This window comes from Gopherus flavomarginatus, chromosome 1 (assembly GCF_025201925.1).
Source record: "Gopherus flavomarginatus isolate rGopFla2 chromosome 1, rGopFla2.mat.asm, whole genome shotgun sequence".
NCBI lineage: Eukaryota > Metazoa > Chordata > Testudines > Testudinidae > Gopherus > Gopherus flavomarginatus.
The window spans coordinates 228,459,529-228,483,909 of NC_066617.1; the positions used below are offsets into that span (position 1 = coordinate 228,459,529).

General features: G+C 40.5%; 1 protein-coding gene across 3 annotated transcripts in view; it reads left to right on the plus strand.

Moving 5' to 3' along the window:
- Positions 1 to 24,381, plus strand: part of MAP3K15 (mitogen-activated protein kinase kinase kinase 15) — a 183,336-nt gene that overhangs the window by 73,676 nt on the left and 85,279 nt on the right. For all 3 annotated transcript variants that reach the window (XM_050936487.1, XM_050936486.1, XM_050936485.1), the window contains 3 exons: positions 7,543 to 7,736; positions 10,043 to 10,211; positions 15,072 to 15,178. In XM_050936487.1, coding sequence (XP_050792444.1) covers positions 7,543 to 7,736; positions 10,043 to 10,211; positions 15,072 to 15,178 — 470 coding nt within the window. The remainder of the gene's footprint in view (positions 1 to 7,542; positions 7,737 to 10,042; positions 10,212 to 15,071; positions 15,179 to 24,381) is intronic.

Below are 24,381 nucleotides of genomic sequence, written 5' to 3' on the forward strand. Positions count from 1 at the left end.
ATGGTTCTCTTTTACCATCTCTTTTGATCACTGATTCCTGCAAAGTGCTGTTCTGGTGCGCATGCCCTAAATTGATGAATGGATACCAGGCAGCTAGTTCATGCTCTACTTGGAAAAAATTGAAAGTGTTGCTTGTTGGGTGGGGGAAGACTTTTGGAAGATCTTGATTATTTGGAAATTGCCATGTTTGTTGATGACTGTGGATTGATAGGCCCTTCATGTGAGGACTCTTCATTTTTTACTGAGAGCTGAACATGGAAACCCATGTTTCATTCATGGTCAGATATAGCTCTCTCCCACCTGCCTCCCTCCAAAATCTTTTGAAGTTGTGACCTTTTCTTCTGGAGATAGACCTTACCACTGTAATCTGTGTCCTTGTCATCTATAAAGACAATTTTTTAAATTTCAGTAATTTTTTTGTTATGGTATTAGTATTAACAATGTGCTCTATTGAGGGCTACCTTTGAAAACCACTTATAATTTGTAACTCTTGCAGAATGCAGTAGCACAAATTCATTGAGTCCTGTAATATGCACTGGCCATCTGTTAACCAGTGAACATGCTTCAAATACTTTTGTTTGATTATGAAAACCTTAAATAATAGAGGACTAGTTCAGTGAGGAGGGAAGGGGACATGTTTTCATCTTGATTCCTTTATGTTAATAGAGATTAGTTGGTTTGGAATTACTGACTGTCCCAAGGCACGTATTTGAGAAGATGGGAGGGAGGGTCAATGTTGTTGAGGTCTTGTAGCTTTGGAAAGGCCTTAATCCTTAACCTATTAGTTATTTTTTCACTGGAAAAAAAGAAGTTAAAATCCTAGTGAAGGCAAGGCTGCCAACTGTGACTTTCACTAGTGAGCCGCTACTATTAAACCCCAGGTTCCCTGTAGACTTTAACTTGACCTCTTAACTCATGTGATCATAGGTGCTGGAACTCCTGGCTTGAAGTGGTTTCCATCATGTACAGGGTTAACAGTTTGGTTCAATGGCTCTCAGCACCACCACTATACACATTGTTCCAATGCCCCTGCAGGAGATGGCTACCTAGTCCCCATTAGGATTTTAATTCCAGTTAGCTAACTTGAGTGAGTTAGTTAATAACATACCTTTTTGTTCTTCAGTGAAGATACACCCATATCATGCCAAAACGTAGCAATGGCATCCTTCCAGGAAAAGACTGTAAAACTTATTATTGTTTAGAGGTGGATTTTTTGAGGTTCATTTCACTGGTGATTCTGATATCTCCTTGTTGATCTGAGTTGTCTTTGTTTAGATTGTTTTTAGTTATATTCTGGTAGGCCACCTACATACCTCAATTGAAATAATTTTTTAAAACTTCTATCATGTTTTTAAAGTGTTATGAAAAATAGATGTATAAATACTAAGAATTATTTCTTAAATCAGTGTATAAGTGCAAAAAAATTATTTCTTTATAGTACACTTACACTGTAACTGAATAATAATTCTGTACTTTTTCCTTAACAACTTCATTTTAAGTTCTTAAAATGTATCGTTTCCAACTGTGAATACTTATTTTGCTTGTATTTTAGATTGGAAATATTTCAAACTAATTCAGATAGCTAATAGCTTTAGATTATCGAAATATTGCTAGACAATCTTGTGCAGGTATTAATTTTATTTATCTTGCATAAGTAGAGCTATAAGTTTAGCAGGCAGATACTGGTCCTGTTTGAATCACTGAGTAACAGCACTTGCATTTGCTGCACATGTGGCAAAAAAGTTAGATTGACAAGACTGTTTCCTTTAGACTTTTTTACACAGTACTCTCACTGATGCCAACAGGCGTTCCAGTTGATGGAACAATCATAGAATATGGCTCCAGGATCAGCTCTTACACTAGCGAGAACTTACTTATGAATGGCAGTGAAGTGTTCACCTGCATGAATAAAACTGATATATCATAGGGCTTATTGGAATCATCTAGTTCATGCAGCCTTGCTTTCTCTCCTTCTACTTTCTTACTGAGTGTTGTCTTGAATACCTCTCATGATAGTGCTTCCCCTACTAGCTCAGGTAGTTGAAATTCCTGATTGCTCTAACGGCTGAGAAATTTCTTTCCTAATGTCCAATTTGTATTTATTTTCTCATTTAATTTTAGGGCACTACAGCTTATTTTGCAATACATTTAAATACGAATTAAATCTCAAAAATATTTTGCACAATAAAGCTATTACATCATTCTGTTCCTCGCTCTTTCTAAAACATCTTGCCACTCTTCACTTCCTCTCTACTAAACAACTTCTGCATTTCATTGACTAGTGAAATGATGATTATCTCCTGCATAGAGGGCAATTTCTTGCTCATGTAATTCTATTAAAATCCAAAGGACCATTCCTGTGATGAAAGTGAGGACATTAGGCCCATAGAGGAAAAATTCCCATTGACTTCAATGGGCTTTTGATCAGTCCTATAGCTTATAAAGTGGCATGGGGTCATTTGCAGTAAAGGGGCTATGAAATGTAAAACGTTCAACATCATTGTGCTTCTGGTAGCAATAATGAGAGTAATCAGCATTTAAATCTTTCCTGATTTGATGTCACAACTTAGATTCCAATCCTGCAACTGACTCCATGCAAGTGGACCCCTGCGCTTATGCATCTAGTTACAGGATCAGGTACTGTCTGTCAAGGTAAAATGTTTCCCTTAGGATGGTCATATAAGCATATGATCTGAGTTTGAGTCTGGATTTTTTTAATATATATTCTATAGAAACAAAATAAAGTCAAACTATTATAGTTCCTCAAACCACCACTTTGAATACGGTAGCACGTGTGTGCCATGCATATCACCTGTACTTAGTAACGATTTTCGGTATTAACCACGGTGTCCTGGTAAATCGCTGCCATCTGCTCAGAGCAGGAGCAAGCCTTGTCTCTGCCCACCACCTTCCCCCTTGACAACATAGATGCTCCAATCAAGGCTCCATAAACCCTACTCTTTCCCAATGCAGGCTAGCAATTTACACACCCCATTTGACTACATTCAAGAGCACAGTTTCTTGTCTTATGGACACCCTCAGTTTACATGGATCTGCTGCCTCCGTGGAAGCAGTGTATCTCAATTCACCAGTTTCACCTAAGTTCAACACTCTTCTTAGGACAAGGTGTCTGTACGTGTTTATAGTAAAAACAAATTTAAGTTTATTTAACAGCTTGAGAGAAAGATGCAAAATAAAAGTAAAAGGGTTTGGAAACATAATGTTACAGGTAAAAGAAAAACAAACTGCAATCTATAGCCTATACTTATTAACAAGTTACCTTCCTAGACAGGAAAGTATTTCTCATCCAATGGTCCATCTTTGCAGCACTTTTCCAGTCCAGAAAGCTGGGATCCACCTTTCATGAGACGCTCCCACTGGCACAGTGGCTCTCCCATAATGAGTAACACCTTTGCCCTTTCTTCTTCCCCTATACAGTTACAAACTGTTGTATCTTAGCCCAAGGAGGTCCCCTAACCAGAGACTTTTCTTAGGGGTTCTTTTGTCTTGGTAACCGCTCAGGCCTGCATCTGGTCCAGACAGTAAATCCAGGGCTTGAGTTGGCTCCACTGATGGCCCTTGTTCTCATTGTTGATTGAGTCAGGTCTAAGACTCCTCCATCTCAAGTGGCAAGTTTCACTTTCAGCCATTTTGGAATACAATAGCCTACATGTTTCATAACTCTAAAATGGTTTCCCCACAAACACCTCGCAATAATCATGACATTCAGCTAGTTCTTAGCGCTCAGCAGATACCATCCATAACCCCCGTCAGTGAAATATTGAGAAGATGGTCAAACACAGGGGTAATATACCTCCCTGGGCATGTCTGTGTCACACTTACCCCATAGCTCCAACTGAGTTTGGGTATGTAGCAGGGCACTGCAGAGCCTCTCTTTGCTTCTGCCCCTGCTGTGCTGACAAAGTCACTTGGGGACCCTGGGGTTCAGTAACCAGTGGGTCATTTATTTACAGGTTAGGCTCACACCATCTTTTCACCATACACAACTTGGGTTCTAGAGTCTTCACTGAGGAAGGAAGACCTGTCCCCCTGCTTCCACTCCCTCCCTCATCCCTCCCTGGCTAATTGGGCAGCTGTCTTCCATTCACCAATTAGGCGCAGGTTTTCTCTAGCCAACTCCAATTTATTTCCCTTCATGGGAGTTGGCATGACAGAAGGCTGAGCCAGCAGTTTTTCCCTTTGGGAGGCTGTGGACAGTGACCAGGCAGCTTCTTAAATGAAAGTATTGTTTAATTTTGACAGTAGGGACAAAGCATTTAGAGGCCAAGATATTAAAACAACAGTCTATACACGTGTCTATCTTTCTAACCTCAGATGATAGCCTCGGTAGGCCTAACTTTTCAGACCCACAATGGGTGCCTCTGTCTGTTGCTCACAAACACCTATTCCTTCTCTTGAGAGAGAGAGCTTTAAAACCCTGTTATACTCTTTTGTTCTTCTGTATTCCTGAGGTTTTGGCCCTTCTGGTCAAAACTAATTTCCCAGGCTAGTTGGGCAGGAGGTAAACTCTTCAAGGCTGAGAGTTTGGACATTGTCACTTAACAACCCTCAAGAGTTTGCTGAGGAATGGCTTATCTTCAGCCATTCTTTTCACAATCTGCTTTTTTTCCTACAGCCTCATGTTAAACTAAACCAATATATTCATACAGTAAACATTGCGATAACCAGATCAACGTATACTATTCATAAATTATTAGAGAGCAGCTCTAATTCTGTCATAATGATCTAAGCCAATCACAAATTGTGCAGAGCCTGGCTGATGATTTATTAACACTTGGGGTTGGCAATACTACATAAGTTGCTTAAGAGGTCATCGGCTGCTTATTCCTCACCTAGAATATCAGTAATTTCTTTGTGACATTACAATAATTTTCCTCAGTGGCTAATTTTGATGAGTCAGAGGGTTTTCTTTAGATGAGGAATAGGCAACTAGAGCAGAGACCTCCTAAGGAATAAAGATGTTGTTTTCAGACATCTTTAGTTCATAATAAAAACAATATAAAGGAAGTAGAGAAACAGAATTGTTTCTAAGTAGTGAAGATTCGATGGAATCTTTTAGAAATTTCAGTCCACATATTGTACTGCATGGGATGTTTGGATTTTATTTAGTGCATGCATATGTTAAATAGAAAAGAGAGGAGTCAGGAAACTGTTGATCACTAGCCATGAGGTAGCATAGAAATACAAGGCTTTGATGGGTATCCCCTACATACTAAGGTTACTTCTGCCAGGAGGTAGCCTACCTCTTTGTATAACACTGATGGCTTATGTTGGCAGCTGATGATGTGGCTGTGCATCACGAACTTACGGGGCTAAATTTTCAGATGAAGTCCCACTGCTTGCACCTCTAGAACTCTTCACATAAGGTAATGTGTTTAAATACAGATAGACCTTAATTTCTGCATTAAAAATAGGTGCTTCTGCATTGTGGACGAAAATTTGTAGAATAATATATGGGGTGCAAAAATCCAAGAGGAGGCAGGGGACATGAATAAAATGGTTAAATGTTGTCCAAACAGGTGTATTGCACTGTTCCACACAGGTAACTTTGAGAAACATCTCTGAAGGCTGGTTGTGAAATTTAAAGTTTTCCTTCTCCCGGCAAATAACTACAGTTTTCATTACTGTTACAAATTGTAGCAATAAGAAAATTATATGGACTATCAAAGCTGAACTTCATCTTCTACCCCAGAACTAACAGCTCATGGATGATTTGAAATTTAATACCAAAATTCATACACAAGGAGAATTAATGACCTAAAGTGTTTTGTCTTTAGTGGTTTGAGGGGCGGGGGCAGACTTGCTTTCTCATGAGGTCACAATGTTCCAGGCCAAAGACGACCTTAAAAATAATAATAGAAAAAAGCAAAACTAATTTTTTTGCAAAATGTGCACTGAGCACCTTGACATGCTAGTTGCTTGAGTTGAACTTGATTTAAGTAATTAGTTTTGGGGAGGCGAGTGGTAGAAAATAAAGACAGTAGTGGGACCAATGATCACAGTGTTAGAAATGTGAATGCTGTACTGTGTGGTGACATTTAGCTCAAGTACAGTCAATAGGAATGTGGTATTATTTTTATTAGAAATGATGGATCTTTTATAGTTTGGAATCATCATGAACTCAAATAGAGGGGCAAAAGAGTCACTGTGCCTCAGTTACTTTCTCTTTCTCTGCCTTTAGAGTTACCACATGCCTGAAATGAGGGTTTCAAATGAAAAAATCTCCCCTTCTAGTGACTGGTTTATTGGCATACAACAAAATCTGTGCAGCTCTCTACTCTTGTATCAGGGCTTCTTAGTCCTTCGTTTCCAGGGCTGTGCTAGTCTCCCCTCTTTCACAGCAGCTGCCAGTCTGGTGGTGATCTTTCTGCCAGTCCATGGAGCAGTCCACACAAGGTCTTTCTCAGTCTGTGGCACCTCTCAGACTCAGCTGAGATCACTGCTTTATATAGCCCTGCCTGGCAGCCGCATGCCTCTTTCTAAATGCATCTGCATTGATTGTAAACATCTGTGTCCCTTCTGCAGGGTGGGCTGGGAAGGCAGCACAGGGGTTAACCCTATTCCCTGCTGGACTGGGGAATGAGATCTGCTCAGCTGGTCACAAACAGCAACAGTTTTCCTAATTCATTTCTCTTCAGGTCTAGTGCCTGATTCCTACACCCTTAGTAATGTATATATTCCTCTCATACAAAAGGAGTCCCACTGAAGTTAATTTTGCGAACACTTTTATGCTCTGCAAGTCTCACAATATTTGATAGTGTTTTTAAAGCTACAGCTCCTTCTACCTGCTACCTCCAACAGTAACTAATCCCTTATTCTTCTTTGACTACAGTGACTGCTTCCCAGCAACTGCTTCCTGCTGTAGTACCTTCTCAATACGGGCCAGATCAAAAACCCAACAAAGTGTTATATATGAAATGTGTCTTTTCAGTTATAAGAGTGCTACTGCCAGTCCCCTTTTATTATGTTGTCATTGGACTGATCTACTGAATAACAGAGACAATATCATGACGGCTGTCACCCTACATAATTTGTCATACTCACATTCAGAATATTTAATTAAAAATTTCAGTTAAATAAAAATAACTGAGGTAATTTAAATATTAGTTGTATTATTTAAATTCTAAAACTCTGGTGACAGCGCCATGACATCCTGAGGGCTGCTGCTTTTTAAACAAACAAAAATTTATACTATACAGTAAACTTGGATTTTTTTTTTTAAATCTGGATTTCCAATTAAGCATATATTTACATAAAGACTTAATCCTTCCCTCAAGAAAGCAACTCCTACTGAAGTCAATAGGAGCCGTGGTCCTTTTGGCATGCCTGAAAATCAGGCCCAAAGTGTCTCAAGTTGAGCATCCAAAAGTGGAGGCATGCAAAATTAGTGAACACTTGTGCAAACCTAGCTGCCCATTATTTGCTCTTAAGGAATTAATCAGAAGATTCAGAATGAGATCACACAATTTGAGTGTGCAGTGCTTCCATTTGCTATCTGAATGTGTTTGCTTTTCCTTCTAGGCTTCCAGTGGGAATTACTATTTTATTCCATACATTGTAACACCCGGTGCTGATTATTTTTGCTGTGAAAGTGATGCCTTGCGGAGGGCCTCTGAGTACATGCAGCCTAACTGGGACAACATCCTGGGACCACTCTGTGTTCCACTGATGGACAGGTTTATCTGTCTTCTGAAGGACATTAATGTAACATCATGGTAATTTTGCCACCTTTACACTTCCTGCTTGTGGATATTTTTTCCTACTATGCAAGGGGTTTCAGAATCCCCACCAAGGTTCAGTGTGTTCAACCCTGTTTTAAAATAAATACCTTAATTTAACCTAAACTAAATTGCTGTCATGAAGCTGTTGTAGTAAACTAACTCTTTTATGACAGCAGTGGATTGCATTTACTATCCAAAATATCAGCCATCAGAGTCAGAAATGGATACAGCCCTTGGAAAAGAGAGGGTGTAGAAACTAAGTGTGTGCATACAATATGGTATTGACTGTGGTGTCACAGACTAGTGTCTGAGTGGAACCTTTTTAACAGTTGAATTGCATAGTAATTGTAGAATGCTGCTCTGGGCCTCAGCTGTCCCATGGTGACTCCTGTTTACTGACACATCTTGATACCCCTTTGTGTAGTAGGCACTGCCCTTTGTACCTCTTCTGCACTTTTCACATTCCCTTCCTCAGTCAAAATGTTGCATAATTTCTGTTTTATGCCATGTCCTCCTTCCTACTTCTGTTTCTATATTGACAAGAAAGCTCCCATCTTATGGCATAGGTTCCATGCGCTGGGTAAACTGCATGATCATTATCCCTTTTCAACTGTGCTTGTTGTCAGGTTGTAGCACGGTCACAGGCAAACTCAGTTTGGATCCATACTCAGCATTATTTGAAACTGTGCAGGCTTAATTAAAACTCTGATCAGTACCTATCCTATGCTGCTGCTATTGTTATTTATTATTTGAATTACTGTAGCAGCTAGGAGCCCTAATCATGGACTAGGACCCCATTATGAAAGGCTGTGAACAAACATAGAACAAAAAGATGGTCTCTGCCCCTAACGAGCCTACAATCTATTTCAGTGTTGCTGAACTGCTGCTATATTGTTGAACAGAGTTGCCTTCATTCAGTGTTATCAGTGGAGCTCAGTTTTAAGTTGGTGCATTTTTGTTTGTGGCAGCTGCTATGAGGCATTCAGTTCCTACAGTGTCCTTGTGTTGTATTTTTACATTAATTTAAAAGTAACTGATTATAAAATTATTACTTTGCTCCTCTATTTTTTATCCTGCCATTTACAAGCGTATTAATATGAAGGAGGGACAGTAAAGATTAGGGTAATGTGATGCAATCAATAAAGCTTTTGTTTATATGGTGCCTTTTATATAAATTCTCTCCTAAAAAGCTTTAAAGAGTTAACTGTACAGTTATAGAGTTAGGAAGAGTGGTGGCAGAGAGATGTGAAGATATACAGTAGAGGCAAGTGACAAAAGATAAGTTTTAATGAGACACATAGTCTAAGTCACTTTTGAAAATGGAACTGGGTCTTCTAGGTAACTTAGGGTAAAATTTTCAAATCACCTATGTCTGTTCTTATTAATGCAAGAAGAACTGATTAACATAAACCTGGAAACAGTGCACAAGAACTAGGAGTGATAGTGTGCAACAAATTAGACATGAGTTTGCAGTGACAGTAAAATAAGTAAAATGAAAGCCTTCCATTGGCCATTTCTTCAGACCCTTATTGCATTATCTCATGAGAGTACCTTGCAAGTGATATATGCTGTGGATATTAGTATCACAGTATTAGTGGATATTAAGAGAGAGCTTAATTTCCTCTTCTGCATTTAGGATTTAGGGTCTGAGCACTTGCAACTCCTTTTGGACAAGAAAAGCAGTTATATGTGCTCAGTACCTGTCAGGATCTGGCTATTAATGACTAAGCCCGGGGCTTAGTAAATGCTCGCTACAAATTACGTTTCAAATAGACTGCATCTTTTTTTTTTTTAACCTCCCTACATTGCAATATAAACTGAGATTTAGTGAAAAAAAGACATGACCGTTGTTACTGTGGCTTTTGCATGCCTCCTGTGTAATAGTATGCATTATGTTCACTAAGTGAACTACAGCTAATCAGATAATGGATGGCTGTGGTTGGTTTATTTAATAAGAGCTGCTAGCCTCCATTAGATACAAAGATGAGGGATTTTGTTTTATATTACTGTAGTCTCTTTGTTTAGCATGACACTTTCTACTTTCTTAGGATAAATGTGTAGATTAATGTGTTTATTTTGAGCACTGTTCCTATACTTTACTAGGTCTGGTAAATAATTTTAAAAAGTAGAACTTGTAATTTAATAATGTTTCATGTAAAATATTTCTTAAAAGTGTAAACTGAAAGGAATAGTTAACTTAAACCTCATTCTGATAAAGAAATATCAGTGCTGTTTTAATGTTGTAACCAAACCTCCATTTAGAAAATTCTAACACTTTATCTCCATTTTTATTTCTTCAGTGCATATTGCAAGGAAACACTGTTGAATGATATTAGAAAAGCTAGAGACAAGTATCAAGGAGATGAACTAGCAAAGGAGCTGGCCAGGATTAAGCTTCGTATGGATAATACTGAAGTCCTGACTTCTGACATTGTCATAAACCTGCTTCTTTCTTATCGAGATATCCAGGTATATATTGATGTGAAAGTAAGGAAGGTTCTCTTTTCGAGTGGATTTTACTCTTGTTTATTGTTTATTGCCTGTTTATTTGTTAGCTTTTGAATTTGGACCACTGTATTATTTTAGTTTCAAGTTAAATCTGGCTATATTGTGGTTTTAAAGTAGATTACTTCTTTTTCTTTTTCATCTATGAAAAAAGAAGTGTATTTGGTTTTTAATTTTAAAATCCAAACTTTAAGCCTTTGGAAACTAAGAAAAAGAATTTGTTGTGATTTCAACATTTGCCACAAGAGTCCAGATTTACTATGTTTCAGAATTGGTATAAAAAGGAATATTGTGTTTGTTTTAAAAACTCAACTCTCCACCCTCCCTATCCCTTCCACCTCCCTTCCCCACCCCTCGAAAAAACAACCTTTTGGATTTTTAAAAAAACTCTGGTTTTGGTAAAACAGGACCTCTCTTATAATACTTACAAACTATTCATCTTTGTGAGTGACATTCCTCTTAAGACTTGTTTTCACCAATTTGTTCTTCTGATATTTAGCACTTTTGTTTCTTGTGTCCCTCCCTCAGAATACATTTACTTGGCAAAGGAAGATGTGATTGCAATGCAAATTGGCATACCCACTCTTATCTTTAATCTAGCTGACATGGGTACAATGGTAGTGAGGAAGTGGTGGCACAGGCTTTGGCACCCCATTACAAGCCTGCTGGGTTGCTGACCCATGTCAGGGTCTATGACCCCATGATTGTTGCCCGCACTACCTACATTAAAGTTAGCATAGTTAGGCCTACCCAGGTTGCAATAATTCCTCTTCTCCCACCCCTCACCATTGTGGTGGGTGCTTTCAATTCTCATGGTCGTCAACACCAGATGAGATCCCCTTCCTATGATAGAACTGAATGATTTTATTGAACAGATTCCCAAGCTGCATCGCAACCAATTTAAGGCCATCATTCAGAAGGGTCAGCTAGTAGCAAAGACAGCGTTACAATCTGCCCTTGATACAGCTGACGCTCTGGCTAGCTGCATCTTGATTGTGGTGGTGGTGCAGTGTGCCTCTTGTCTCCATCTGTTGGGCTTCCTGAAGGAAGTACAGTCAGCCGTTGAAGATCTTGCCTTTGAGGGCACTAAGCTCTTAGTGGAAAAGACCGATGCCTCTCTTCGCACCTTGAAGGATTTTCAGGCCACTCTCCAATTGCTGAGCATCTACACGCCAGGACAGAAAAAAAAATTTAGTCTGTAGCCCATCACAAGCCATGCACCTCCCAATACTCAGCTCAATGTTACTACAAGACCCTGAGAAAAAAACCTAAATTTTCGAGACATAAATCATCTGGCCCACAATCTTCCTCATCCAAGCCATCCACATCCATTGTGACATGTTGGTCAAGGTGCCATTAGACCATTCCCATAACTGCTACAACTGGCCACCGCTACCCACCCATTAGCCACTGACTGTGTTCTGCGGCACCTGGGAGTACATAATACCAGACTAATGGGTACTCTATTCATTTTGCTTTCCTGCCCCATCCACAATACCCATCCCCATTTTTCTTCAGGAATGCTTCTCACAAGAGTTTGCTACAACAAGAAGTAGATCATCTCCTCCAGTTAGGAACCATAGAATCAGTACCTCAACATCTTTGAGGCAAAGGGATCTATTCTTACTTCCTAATACTCAAGAGGAAGGGAGGTTGGAGACCAATACTAGACCTCAGAGGTCTCAACAAGTTTGTCAAGGCTCAAAAATTCAAGATGGTCACTTGAGCAACTATCATTTCAATGTTGGAACAGGGAGACTGTTTTTCAGCCCTTGACCTTCAGAACACCTGCTTTCATATCTAACTCCTACCAACTCACAGATTAATTTCTCAGATTCATTCTGGGACAAGACCACTACCACTACAAAGTACTCCTCTTCGGGCTGTCATTGGCCCCAAGAGTATTTTTCAAGGTTCTCTCAGTGGTGACTGTCCACTTACGCTCCCAAGAGGTCATGATTTACTCTTTTCTGGATGATTGCCTCCTCAGAGTCCTGTCTCTCCAAGAGCTCACCAAGTCACCAGAGCTGCAAAGCATTTGTTTACAGAACTGGGCCCACAGATCAATGCCCAGAAATAAACCCTCACTCCAGTGCAGTGCCTGGAATTCATAGGTGTTGACCTCAACCTGTTACAGGCCAGAGCGTTCCTACCTCAACACAGATTCCTCTCCCTGGCGACACACACAGAGATTGTTTAAAACAGCCCACAAATATCAGCCAGACACTGCCTACAGCTCTTGGGGCACATGGCAGTGGGCACAGCAGTGATACCACACACCAAGCTTCACATGTGGTGCCTTCTGATGTGTTTCAGCTCGGTTTACAGACCAAACAGGGACAGACTAGACAAACCCTGGTCAGTATCCACCAGGGTCAAAATCTTCCTAGACTGGTGGAAAGACCCAACCAACATTTGCAAAAGGACCCCCTTCTCGCACCTCTGCTCATCATTGCTTCTCACCATCGATGCATCGCTCATACAGGAGGAGTTATCTAAATGGTCTTACAACACAAGGCAAATGGTCACCCATGGAGATCTCCCTTCACATCAGTCTCCTCAAGCTAAGGGCGGTCAGGAATGGCTGTGCTCACTTTCTCCCACTGATCAAAGTATCACACATGAGAGTCCTAACGGACAGCGTAGCCTGCATGTTCTACATAAATCAAAAAGGGGGAGCCCGATCACCCTCCCTTTGCACAGAAATGATGAGACTATGGTGTACCTCTTGTGACGTCACACTGTCAGCAGTCTGCCTCCCGGGCACACACAGGTCGATAGCAGACAGTCTTGGATGCAAATTCCCACGTGATCATGAGTGGGAACTAGACCCAGTAGTTCTTCACGATCTATTCAGGTGACCACGGACTTGGTCACCACTTACCTGAACAAGAAATGTCCACGCTACTGTTCCAGAGCAGGGATAAGACAACTTTCCTTAGGTGATGCTCTCCCACTCCCCGTGATGGAGACCTTCTTTATGCCTTTCCTCCTTTTCCTCTATTATCAAAGGTCCTGCTGAAAATAAAGAGACAGAGCACATGTCATTCTGATTGCTCTTACGTGGCCAAGACAGACCTGGTTTCCCTACCTGTCACAGCTTATAACACATCCACCAATCTCTCTTCCAGTCATTCTGAACCTCCTCTCACAGAATAGAGGATATACCCTACATCCCAACCTGGCTATTCTCCACCTCAAGGCATGGCTCCTTCTTGTTTCAAACACGTAGAAAGCTCCTATTCGATAGAGGTGCAAGAGGTATTATTACACAGCAGAAAGTCCTCAACACAACAGATTTACCTGTAAAAGTGGTCTAGGTTTCAGATTTGGTATATTTGCCAACAGATCTCCCCAACATCTATGGCTCTTCCACGCATCTTAGACTATGCACTGGCCATAAAGGATTGGGGCTTTCTCTATGCTCTCTGAGTCTAGCTAGTGGCTATACCAGCCCTTTCACCATCCAGCGGAGTGGTACTCAGTGCTGTCACACCTGACCACAAAAAGATTCCTCAAGGGTATAGTTAACCTCTTTCCACAACCTCGGCTTCCTACGCCTACATGGGACTTAAACCTGGTACTGAAAGGATTGACTAGGCCTCCCTTCGAACCTATGGCCACCTGTTTGCTTACATAGCTCTCAATGAAAACAGCATTCCTTTTAGTAATTACTTCAGCCAGGAGACTAGGGGAAATAGTGATTCTGATGGCATATTCCCCCCTCCCTCTCACCCCTCCACAATATTCTTTCAGGACAAGGTTACACTCAGGCCACATCTGAAATTCATTCCAAACCTCTCTGTTTCACATGAAGCAACTGATTCATCTTCCAACGTTCTATCCCAAGCTTCACTGAGACAAGAGTGAGGCTATATTACACACACTAGATATCAGGAGAGCCCATGCTTTCTACCTGAACAGGACGAAGGCCTTCAGAGACTCCCCCCAGGCTTTTCCTGTCCATTGCGGAAAGATCCAAGGGTTCAGCAATATCAGCCCAAAGACTTTCCAAGATGGTCTCAGAGTGTATCAGACAACATGAACTCTCTAAATACTGTTCGTACATGCTCCCCAAGGTCTGTCTCCTTACCCCTCACCTTCTTCAGGAATGTGCCTGTCTCAGAGATCTGCAAAGTGGCGACATGGGTGTCAATCCACTCCTTTGCAGAACATTATGCGATCACTGGGGACTCTGCCTCCCATGCCATCTTCGGCTCCACAGTGCTGACATTGACCCTGGAGTCCCAAATCTGCACTGGGATACTGCTCAGGAGTCACCTACAGTGACACGTAGGGACACTACTCGAAGAAGAAGTTACTCACCTTGTGCAGTAACAATGGTTCTTTGAGATGTATGTCACTATGGGTGCTCCACAACCCACCCTCTGACCCTCTCCTTTGGAGTTGTTGTCAGTGACTCTGCAATAGAAAAGGAACTGAGCGGGGTTAGCCCGCGCGTGCTGACTAGCCTTGTGGCACAGCCCGGGGAGAGACAGCGCATGTGCGGGCCTCATGAACACTGCTACCAAAGTTCTCCAGTCAGCAGCACAGGGACGCAAGCACACCTACAGTGGAGCACTCATAGGGGGACACATCTCAAAGAACCATCATTACTGCACAAGGTGAATAACTACTTCTTGTGCACAACTACCTCGCCTGTTAGTGAATGTGAGCTGTCTTTGTCCATACTGACCAGTAATTATTACTGTAACTAAATTGATTTACATTTCCAAGTGAAGAGCCTGATCCAGCTGGGAGTTTGATCAAATGATTTGGCTTAGTGATATTTTCTTTGATTGTATTTTTTTTTATTGATATCAGGACTATAATGCTATGGTAAAGCTGGTGGAAACACTGGAAATGCTGCCTACCTGCGATCTGGCTGATCAGCACAACATTAAATTTCATTATGCATTTGCATTGAATCGGTAAGTATAACTGCTAGGTTTTTTGCATTCTCTATAGGTGTATATAAGTATATGCACACATTTAAAATGTATGTGCATATACTTGCATGTGTGTGTGTGCATGCATTTACACCTCTACCCTGATATAAGGCTGTCCTGGGCAGCCAAAAAATTATACTGCATTATAGGTGAAACCGCGTTATATCCAACTTGCTTTGATCCGCCAGAGCATGCAGCCCTGCCCCCCAGAGTGCTGCTTTACTGCATTATATCCGAATTCATGTTATATCGGGTCGCGTTATGTCGGGGTTGAGGTGTATGTGCAACATCTTTCTCACTCACACCCACACCACTGGGGATACTGTTCATGAAATAAATTACTTTGTTTGCAATAACCATATGTTAATCCCTTTGTGCCAGGACAGCTTTTAACATTTGAAATCCTTTCAAACAGCCCCAATTTGGTAAAAGAATAGCCTGCCCACAAGACTGGATAAAAGACCTGATTCAAAGCTCATTGAAGTCAATGGAAAAACTCTCACTGACTACAGTGAGCTTTGGATCAGGCCCAAATTCATTAAATGTTTGAGTTCTTGCTTGTCCGTGTTTCCTTTTTGCTAAATTGCTATTAGTTAAAGGTAAGTTATTAAAGTAATCAGTGATAAGTGGTAGTTGAATCATACATTGTATCTCCGATTGAGGGAAGAAAAGCCCATTTGAGCCTATGTGCTTTCATCCACTCGACCTCTCCTGAAGCGACAAAGATAAATGTTCTGTTTTCTCCCTTTATTCCTCTAGGCAGGTCTTTCCATAGCACTTCTCTACAATGGCTACTGCATTTTAAAATTATAGTAAGAAAGCTTTTAGCTTGTTTCTGTGGAAAATAGGTCTTGTCAAACAAGCCTGATTTTGCTCTTTGATGAGATTACAAGTTTGGTTAATAATAAAGTAACTAAATAATAAAGTATAAATGTAATATACTTAGATTATTGTAAGGGTCATAGACTCATAGACTTTAGGGTCAGAAGGGACCAATGTGATCATCTAGTCTGACCTCCTGCACAAAGCAGGCCACAGAACCCTACCCATCCACTTCTATAACAAACCCCTAACCTATGTCCGAGTTATTGAAGTCTTCAAATTGTGGTTTGAAGACCTCAAGCTGCAGAGAATCCACCAGCAAGTGACCCATGCCCCACACTGCAGAGGAAGGCGAAAAACCTCCAGGGCCTCTGCGAATCAGCACAACCTTCTTAAAATTTTCACAGAATGCAACCTTTTGGCTGAAATTTTCCATTTTTGGTGCCCGCCTCACTGTACTTTTATGTATATGTGAGAGTTTCAGCAAAAGGGATTCAGGCTTTCTGAGAATGAAGCTTATCAAAATTGTCTTCCTCCCTCCCCCTTTATTGACTTGCGAATTTGATGTAGAAAATGCATCTTTTTGAAGATATTGATGGAGTTAGAGTTCTGTAAAAGACACATTCAAAATAATCTGCACCTGTTCTCCTCATTAACATATGCTGCATTGAGTTACCAGTCTGCTCGAGTATAGTATTCTAATGTTCTTTTGGAAATACTTAGGAAATGTATTATGGTAAATAGTTTCCTAGAAATAAACAACTAATTTTCCAACAGTGAGAACATAAAAAGTACTCTCTTCTGTTTATAGATTTTTGGTCCAATCAAAGAGTAATCTTTTTAAATTACTTCCCTTCAGCAATTTTCAAAATGTATGTGCTACTTGATGCATTGTTTTGGACTTGAAAATATTTTTAGATCAGATCTATTCATATATCTGGTCATCCTAAAAATGTAATTGTTAACTACTTTTTCTACAGACTGCTTGTGCTATTAACTTTCTGTTTTTATTATTCCTGTTTTATTGAAGTTTGTTAGTATTCACAAAAATACAAAATGATAAAGTTATACCTAAGATATTGATTCTTGCCTTGCAAAATAGGGTAAAGATTACCCAGAATCTACAATAAAGTGCAGCAGTAACAACATGCATCATAAGTAATAACAGAACAACTGATTGTAGGAACCCGAGCATACCAAATGTCAGACACTGCTGAATCCAATAATTAATATTTCACATCAATTATACCGCAGTTCTAATCATAATCAGCAGAAAATCTTATTCATTAATTTCCTCTTGTTCTGCTTTAATTAAGTTATTGTTGGCAGTTAATTTCATTTAGTCTTTTCAGTTAGATGATTGGGCTGTGCTACATAGAGCTAGAGATATGGCACTCAAATGATAGGAAATCATTTCTGGGGGCATGGACTCTCCAAATTATGTGGAGACAGGGCAGAGAATTGCATACACATTTATGGCACTATTGTAAATAATAGATTATGATAATTCCTCAAGTGTAGTCCTGCGGTAGGATAGTTATCTGTCACACTGGTCTCAACTGGGGACTCAGCTTTGGAGCATAGAACACATTTTGTCAGGGACTCTCCTCTTTGCTTCATCTTATTTAATGTAAGATCAGTAGCTAATAAAATTTGTAACTACTATGATATAATTGTAAGGATGATGTGTAACTGAGGTTCTGTGGAGCAGTTTGTCATATTTGCATCTGTTTTCAAATGTAGGTGTTCCCTCGCTTCAATCAGTGAGCGATTCCTGGGTGAGAAATAGCTGGGGTGTACAGCTTGTACTGTGGCACTTTGTCTGGGTTGGCACTGGATTTGCCTAGACCTATTGTACACTAGACCCTTGCTAGAACGTGGGATTTGGGATCCATGCTCAGCACCATGTTAACGCGGGGACCGCGTTAAAATAAATTGCAATTAAAGTAATTAAATTTGGGATCCATGGCTGCGACCAGGTTATATGCGAATTCGCGCTATATAGACGTGCGTTTTAGCGAGAGTCCGGTGCATTATGTGACTGTGGGGACATGGCTTCACGGCTGACTCAGGATTTCATGACAATCATGGGTCTTTCCCAAGTGATTTCAGGCTCTAGGAATAGAAGTAGGCATGCTCTGGACCTTAGTATAGTTTTGCATTTGAGGAGAGTGAAGATTATATTTCGTAATACTCTTGCTGTTTGAGCTTAGGGCTCACCTTTAAAGAAATAATATCTTCTGACTGTGCCTCCAGAGAACCCCTCCTGTCTCTGTAGTGAGTATTTACACCGAAGTGCTACAATGGCGTAGCTGCAGCTGTGCTGCCTTAGTGTTTTATATGTAGACATAGCCTAGCCTGGGCTGGAGGAAGGACTGGGGCAGTGAGCAGGCAGACCAGGACTGGCTGGACAAGGAAACGGGAGGAGGGTGAACTGATATCAGATTGGGTGGGGTGGGGGAGGAGAATGGGACTGTGGGTAAGGAGACTGGGACTGAGAATCAGTGGGGCCGGGGGCAGGAAATGAGAGTTGAAGGGAGACAGATCTGATGAGGAGACAGTATGGGCATAGAACTTGGACTGGGTGAGTGAAGAGAATGCAACAGAGAGCCGGAGGGGGATGGGGACACTGAGATTGGATGAGAAGCCCAGGCAGGGAGACGATGATAGGTAATTTGGGTGAGGGTTGGGTAGGGAGGGGGTTATCTAGAGGCTAAGGTAGAGCTTTAACTTGCCTGTAATTAGATAGCTTAATGTTAAGAGAATAATTAAATGGCACATTAGACTGGCTCTTTGTTGTTTTACTTACTGCAGTAGTTTGTCTGAATATTAATAAAGTCTAAATTTTCACTATCAGCTAGAATTTTAACGTTATGGCTGTCCATAGGTGATTTAGAGTTTAGTCACATCCACTAAAAAATGATTTAATTAATATTTTGAAGAGGTCCTTGTAGACTAAACCAGGACAGTCCAAATATTGCTCAAGTGGTGGCTGCATTCGCCGCTTTCCCAGCACCCAAGGGCTATATCTGATTTTTTCATAAAACAGAGCAGGCTATAGCTACCTTAAAGCCGAATTCAGCCCTCACATAAGACCTAGGGTGGAGATATTGCCGCTCCTGCTATTCAAAATTCTGGTGTGTGTGATTTCTTTGTAGCCCCCAACCAGTTCCATCTTGGCTCATATTAAAGATGAGGGAGAATGCAATCATCACTGGTTATTAACAATGAACTAGCATACAAAGAGCAAGCTATTAGCAAGTGAGGGAATAACATTGTGCAAGGGAGTCATTAGTAAATAACTAGTTATTACTGGTAATGAAAGCCATAGGAAATTTTTCTCCTTGAAAAGGAATAAGTGTTTTAAAATGTAGTTCTTCTGTAAAAATGGCATCATGGGGGTATGTGGTTTATTATATGTCAGTGACTTGCATCTGACGTTTCAGAATTTCAAGAAAAAATGTTCTTTCCTAACTAGAGCCCTGCAAGTTCAACCTACAATCTGAAAGTCAAGCTGAGTTCTCATCACCTTGTGCATTATCACCAGTATTAAGGGATCTGCAGGCCAAATTATGCCCTTTTTGACACATATATAATGCCATTAGCCTTCAGTGGGATCAGTATTGTGTCTTTAATGAAAAAGTATGTGAAATACCACTAAATTATCTGCTGTAAGTTATTCTAGGCCTATTTCTTGCTGTAGATTTTAATATACTTAGTTATACTTTGGATTATCCATCTGTATTTATAAACTGTACAAATCTGATATGGAGTAACTGAGATGCAATAAATATTGTAATGCTGTGATGTCATTTTTTCAGCAGTCATCAGACCTCATCCTCATTTTAAGACTGCTTTGATATGCATATTAATTATTTTTTATTAGTGCAAGTAAGTATTCCAGAATGTATTAAGTCACAGTAAACAGTAAGTGCTGCTTTTGAATGCTAATTACTTAATGAATGGTTGTATTTATACAGTATTTATTATGGATTAGGCTGCTCATGTTCTCATTACTCTGCAATATGACCCTGAGGTCATGTTTATAATGATAACGTGCATAGTAAACTGTTTGACAGCTGTTTGAAGGCTGAAATAATCAGTCAGAACAAAATACTGGCTTGAATGGATGCCATGAAAACCTGGTCAACCTAAGTCCCAGCCCTGATATGTAGGGGAAAAAAATATGTTGCCTCCTTCCACTGATATTCAGTATGTCTTATCTAACAACCAAAATAGTAGGTAGTAATTCCAATCTGATGGGGATAGCAAAGATGGAGAAAATATTTTATGTCCTGTATGAGCAGACAAATAGAGACAAGATGAAATTAAAGATAAAGGAAACTAAAGCCCCCTGTCCTGAGCAACTTTTCTTTTGATTGAATTATGGGCCTTCTATAATCCAGTCTCTCTTCCAGAATACACAGTATTCTATCTACCTGTCTAATCATGGTGCAAACAGAAGGCATACAGGACAAAATATCAACAAAGGTCCAGACCAAAATTGGTAACATCACTGTTGTTTACAAAGTGGCAAATGCTTCCGCTAGCCTAATCCCAGACAGCCAAATCCTGGCCCCACTGAAGTTAACGACAAGACTCCTGTTGACTTCGGTGGGGTAAGAATGTGGCTCACGGTGTGAAGCTCTGACTTGTCAGTCATGCTAGTGTTCCAACGGGAATGAAACCAGACTGGAAATGATCAAGAAGGCTGTTTTTGGATATATAGTGAGAGTGATGACAGCAGTTACTGGAAATAAAGACTACAGGGAAGGGTTTATGTGAAGATTGAAGCCTTAAGGGCATAAAAGAAAAATAGTAGAATATACTTAGTGGTTTGCTTGTTGCTGTGGTGCAGAGGACAGGGTGGTAGATGAGAGGGATTGGGCGTGAAGATGATATGTTGGGTGGGTTTCGAGCGGCTGAAGGGAAAGGGAATTGAGGGGGTAAAGTTGTAAGAGGATCATATTCTTGTGGATGTTGATGATCCTTAATGGAAAAAACCTGCAGCAAATTACATGTAAGTTTAGAGGAATGAGAGTCGCTGGTGCCATTAGCAATTATAAGTATGTAAGATGAGCTCTTAATATTCCACATCCATTAATCATCAAAAAACAAAGAAATGTAGTAGATCATTTGACATGCATAGGTGGTGAGCGAGAAAATGAATGCATTCCTGTGCATCACTGAGACTTATTCCTGCCAGCTGTATTTGTTCCTCAGTGGAAACAAGAAAGTATACCTTAGTAATACAGAAAGTACCTATTTTCTAAATCCAGGCAAAAATCCCTCTAATCTGAGTTGCCAAGTTACGAAACAGTACTGTGTATTTGGAGGAGAAAATCCTTTCATTACTTAGTGTTAGAAAGTTTTCAAAACTTATCCTGGCTTTTTAAAGAAGTCCTATTGATTCAACAGTTTATAGGTGTGTATTTGACAGATCATTTGATGTGGTAAATAGGAACCATTTATAGAGAACACAGAGAGAGCACTGTCATTTTGATTCTAGCCAGAAGTGATGATCACTAAATAGGAGAGTATGAACATAGCCTATGAAGGGTATGAAATTAAGATCTGAAAATATAAGTGGGTTAGAAGACCTAAAGACGCTGAAATGACTGTATTTTGATTCCATTGTCCTCCAAGTAGCTAATCCATTCCAAAGAGCAAGTTGCTGATACTCCTGTGTTTCACGAACCTCCCCTTGGCTGCAATAGCTTTCCCTCAACAATTCTAATAATAGCTTGGGTGAGAATAGACAGAAGTAAAACAAGAGGAGCAAAGTAAGGCAATGAAGTAGGAAGAGTTGGAAGCAATGGAGAGAGAGAGAGAGAGTTCAAGCACCCTTCCCCACCCAACCCCCTCATGCAATCAATAAGAAGCTGGTGGAGAAAAGTCCTTTTGACTGTGACTTTCTATACTATGACCTAAGCGTTTGATTCCCAGTTTGCATACACATACTCGTGCTAGCTCACTTTGATCTAGCATGAGTTATAGAAGTAGTGTAGCTGCAGTAGCATGGACAATGGCAGCACACCACTGATTGCAGGCAGGTTGGTACTAGGCACAACCTGTGCTACTGCAGCTACGCTACTACAGGTAGTTATATTTGTGCTAGCTCAGTGAAAGCTAGTGAGAGTATGTGTATGCGAGCTGGGAATCAGACTCCTGGCCCACAGTATAGATGTAGGCTGTGTATATACTAAAGTTATCTTGTCAACACTCAGTTACCACCATGCTGAACACATTATCAGTACCTAGATAGATATTATAAACACCATCCAAAAGCTTTCTAAGTATGTTACAGTTAAATTAAAGAGACACTTCTCACCCCAAAATGCTTCCAAATATATGGATCAGATCTGTAAGTACGTTGAGTAGTACCTTGGCTGCAATGGGAAGACTTGAGGAGCAGGGTACTACTCATCATGAATAATAGTCTCTGAATCTGGCCCTAAATTAAAACACGATGCAATGAACAAAGAGGCTGGGACTGTAGAATGGATGAGGGCAAGGGATACGACAGTGAAGTTACACAGTAACTTGCGTTTGCTCTGTGCATGATTTGACTGGTCTTTCATATATAATATGTGTGTTTTATATGCACTTTAAAATGTAATGTAGCTTGATTGTGAACTAAAACAAACGTGTGTGTTTGTAGTTGGTGTGTGGTGCTGCGGTGATGAAAGTGAGAGAGCCAGTTAAGGAGAAGGGGATTGCTTGGCAGGATATGGAGATATGGGAGTTGAAGAGGGTATTGGGAATGGGGAAGTGGGAGGAAAGCTTAAGAGTAAGTCTCAGGAGGACAATAGCAGAAGGTGATGGTGTAGCAGGAAGACAGGTAAAGTAACTTGTTGACAAGTGAATTAAACAAGCAGTGACAGAGTGAGTGGTTTCTGACAATACTAGGGTGTCTGGTAATAGTGATGAGCTGGATAGAGTGCAGCAGGGCTGATGTTGCAGAAGTGCATGGAGGCTGTAAAGGTGTATTGCTGTTGTGGAAGCTTCCTGGGGAGGGATGGAGCTTGCTACTGAAATCCAGTGTTTCCACGGGCCCAGTTCATCCCTGCATTCCCTCTTGCTGTGACTGCTGGAGCTAGAGTTGAAGCTGCCCATAAGTCCCTAGCTGGAGTTACTGTGCTCTGGCTACATCCCACTGGCATGTGGCCCTTGAGAATTGTTGCAAGGTGGCACAAGTAAAAGTTGTTCCCAGTCTGGTCTAACTTCTTCCATGGCTGGAGTGGGGCAGGATGGTCTTGTTTGTCTGTCTATTGTGATAGTGGTGCATAAGGAAGGTCAGCTGTTCTGTATGCTGGCTTTTCTGTAAGCTAGATCACTTAATTGATAAGCAACTGGCATATAGATGCCCTGACACATGTTTTAAGTAAGAGCATTGCAAGCAACATGATTGTGGAGATGAAAATAGCAGTTACCTGCAAACACTTATGTACCTGCTTAGTTATAAGGCCCATTTACTTCAGTAGTTCTGTTTGTGTACATAAAGTTATTCATGAATGCAGGTGTTTGCAAGATGAAGGCCTGAATGATAGTGATCAACACACATGTACATTTGCTGACCCTTTCCTGCAGACTGGCTGAGATAGTTCATTTAGTTTTACACTCAGAAGATTGCAAAGTTTTTGTTTATGTGATGGAAATTTTTATGAAATCAACATTGTCTAAAATATCCTTATTTGTTTCTGTATTAGTACAAGCAGGAAAACATTTAAAAAAAATACTGTGATCTGGTTTTCTGCCAAAAACTTTCTTTGGAGTTATGGGAATGATCTTCGTCGCCTTGAGCTGTGATTGCTGATAGAAAAACCCCACTCAGTGCAGCTTGTTTATATGCATTATTTTAAATGATCAGGAATAAATCTTACCTTTTATTGCACTGTTACACAAGAGGGTAGAAGATAGGGAGCAGCGGCTGTTATCCTAATTCAAACAGTCAAGAGTATGGTAGGAAGTACAGTTGATTAACATGCATGAACTTGAGCCATTGAAAAGGAGGGCTATTTAGTCCCCAAATTAACTAGCACATATGCTGCTAGCAGCAGCAGGTGTGTTTCACAGCAGGTTGGCAAAGCAGCAGTAAAATACACAGAATGCATTGTGATGTCCGGTTATCTGGAATTTTGCTTCTGCCAATAGGATTTCTTAGGCATGCTTACCTTGGTCAATTCATCCTCGATGTGCTGACTTACTCATACCAGGAAAATATTTCATGCTTTCTGTTAGCTCTGCTGGGACATTATAGCGTAATGTACTTTAACTCTGCCACTCTTCCTTCTGCTGTTAGGACTCTGAATGAAAAACACGTTAATACGATTGATGCTGGGGCAAGGACAATGTTAAACAGA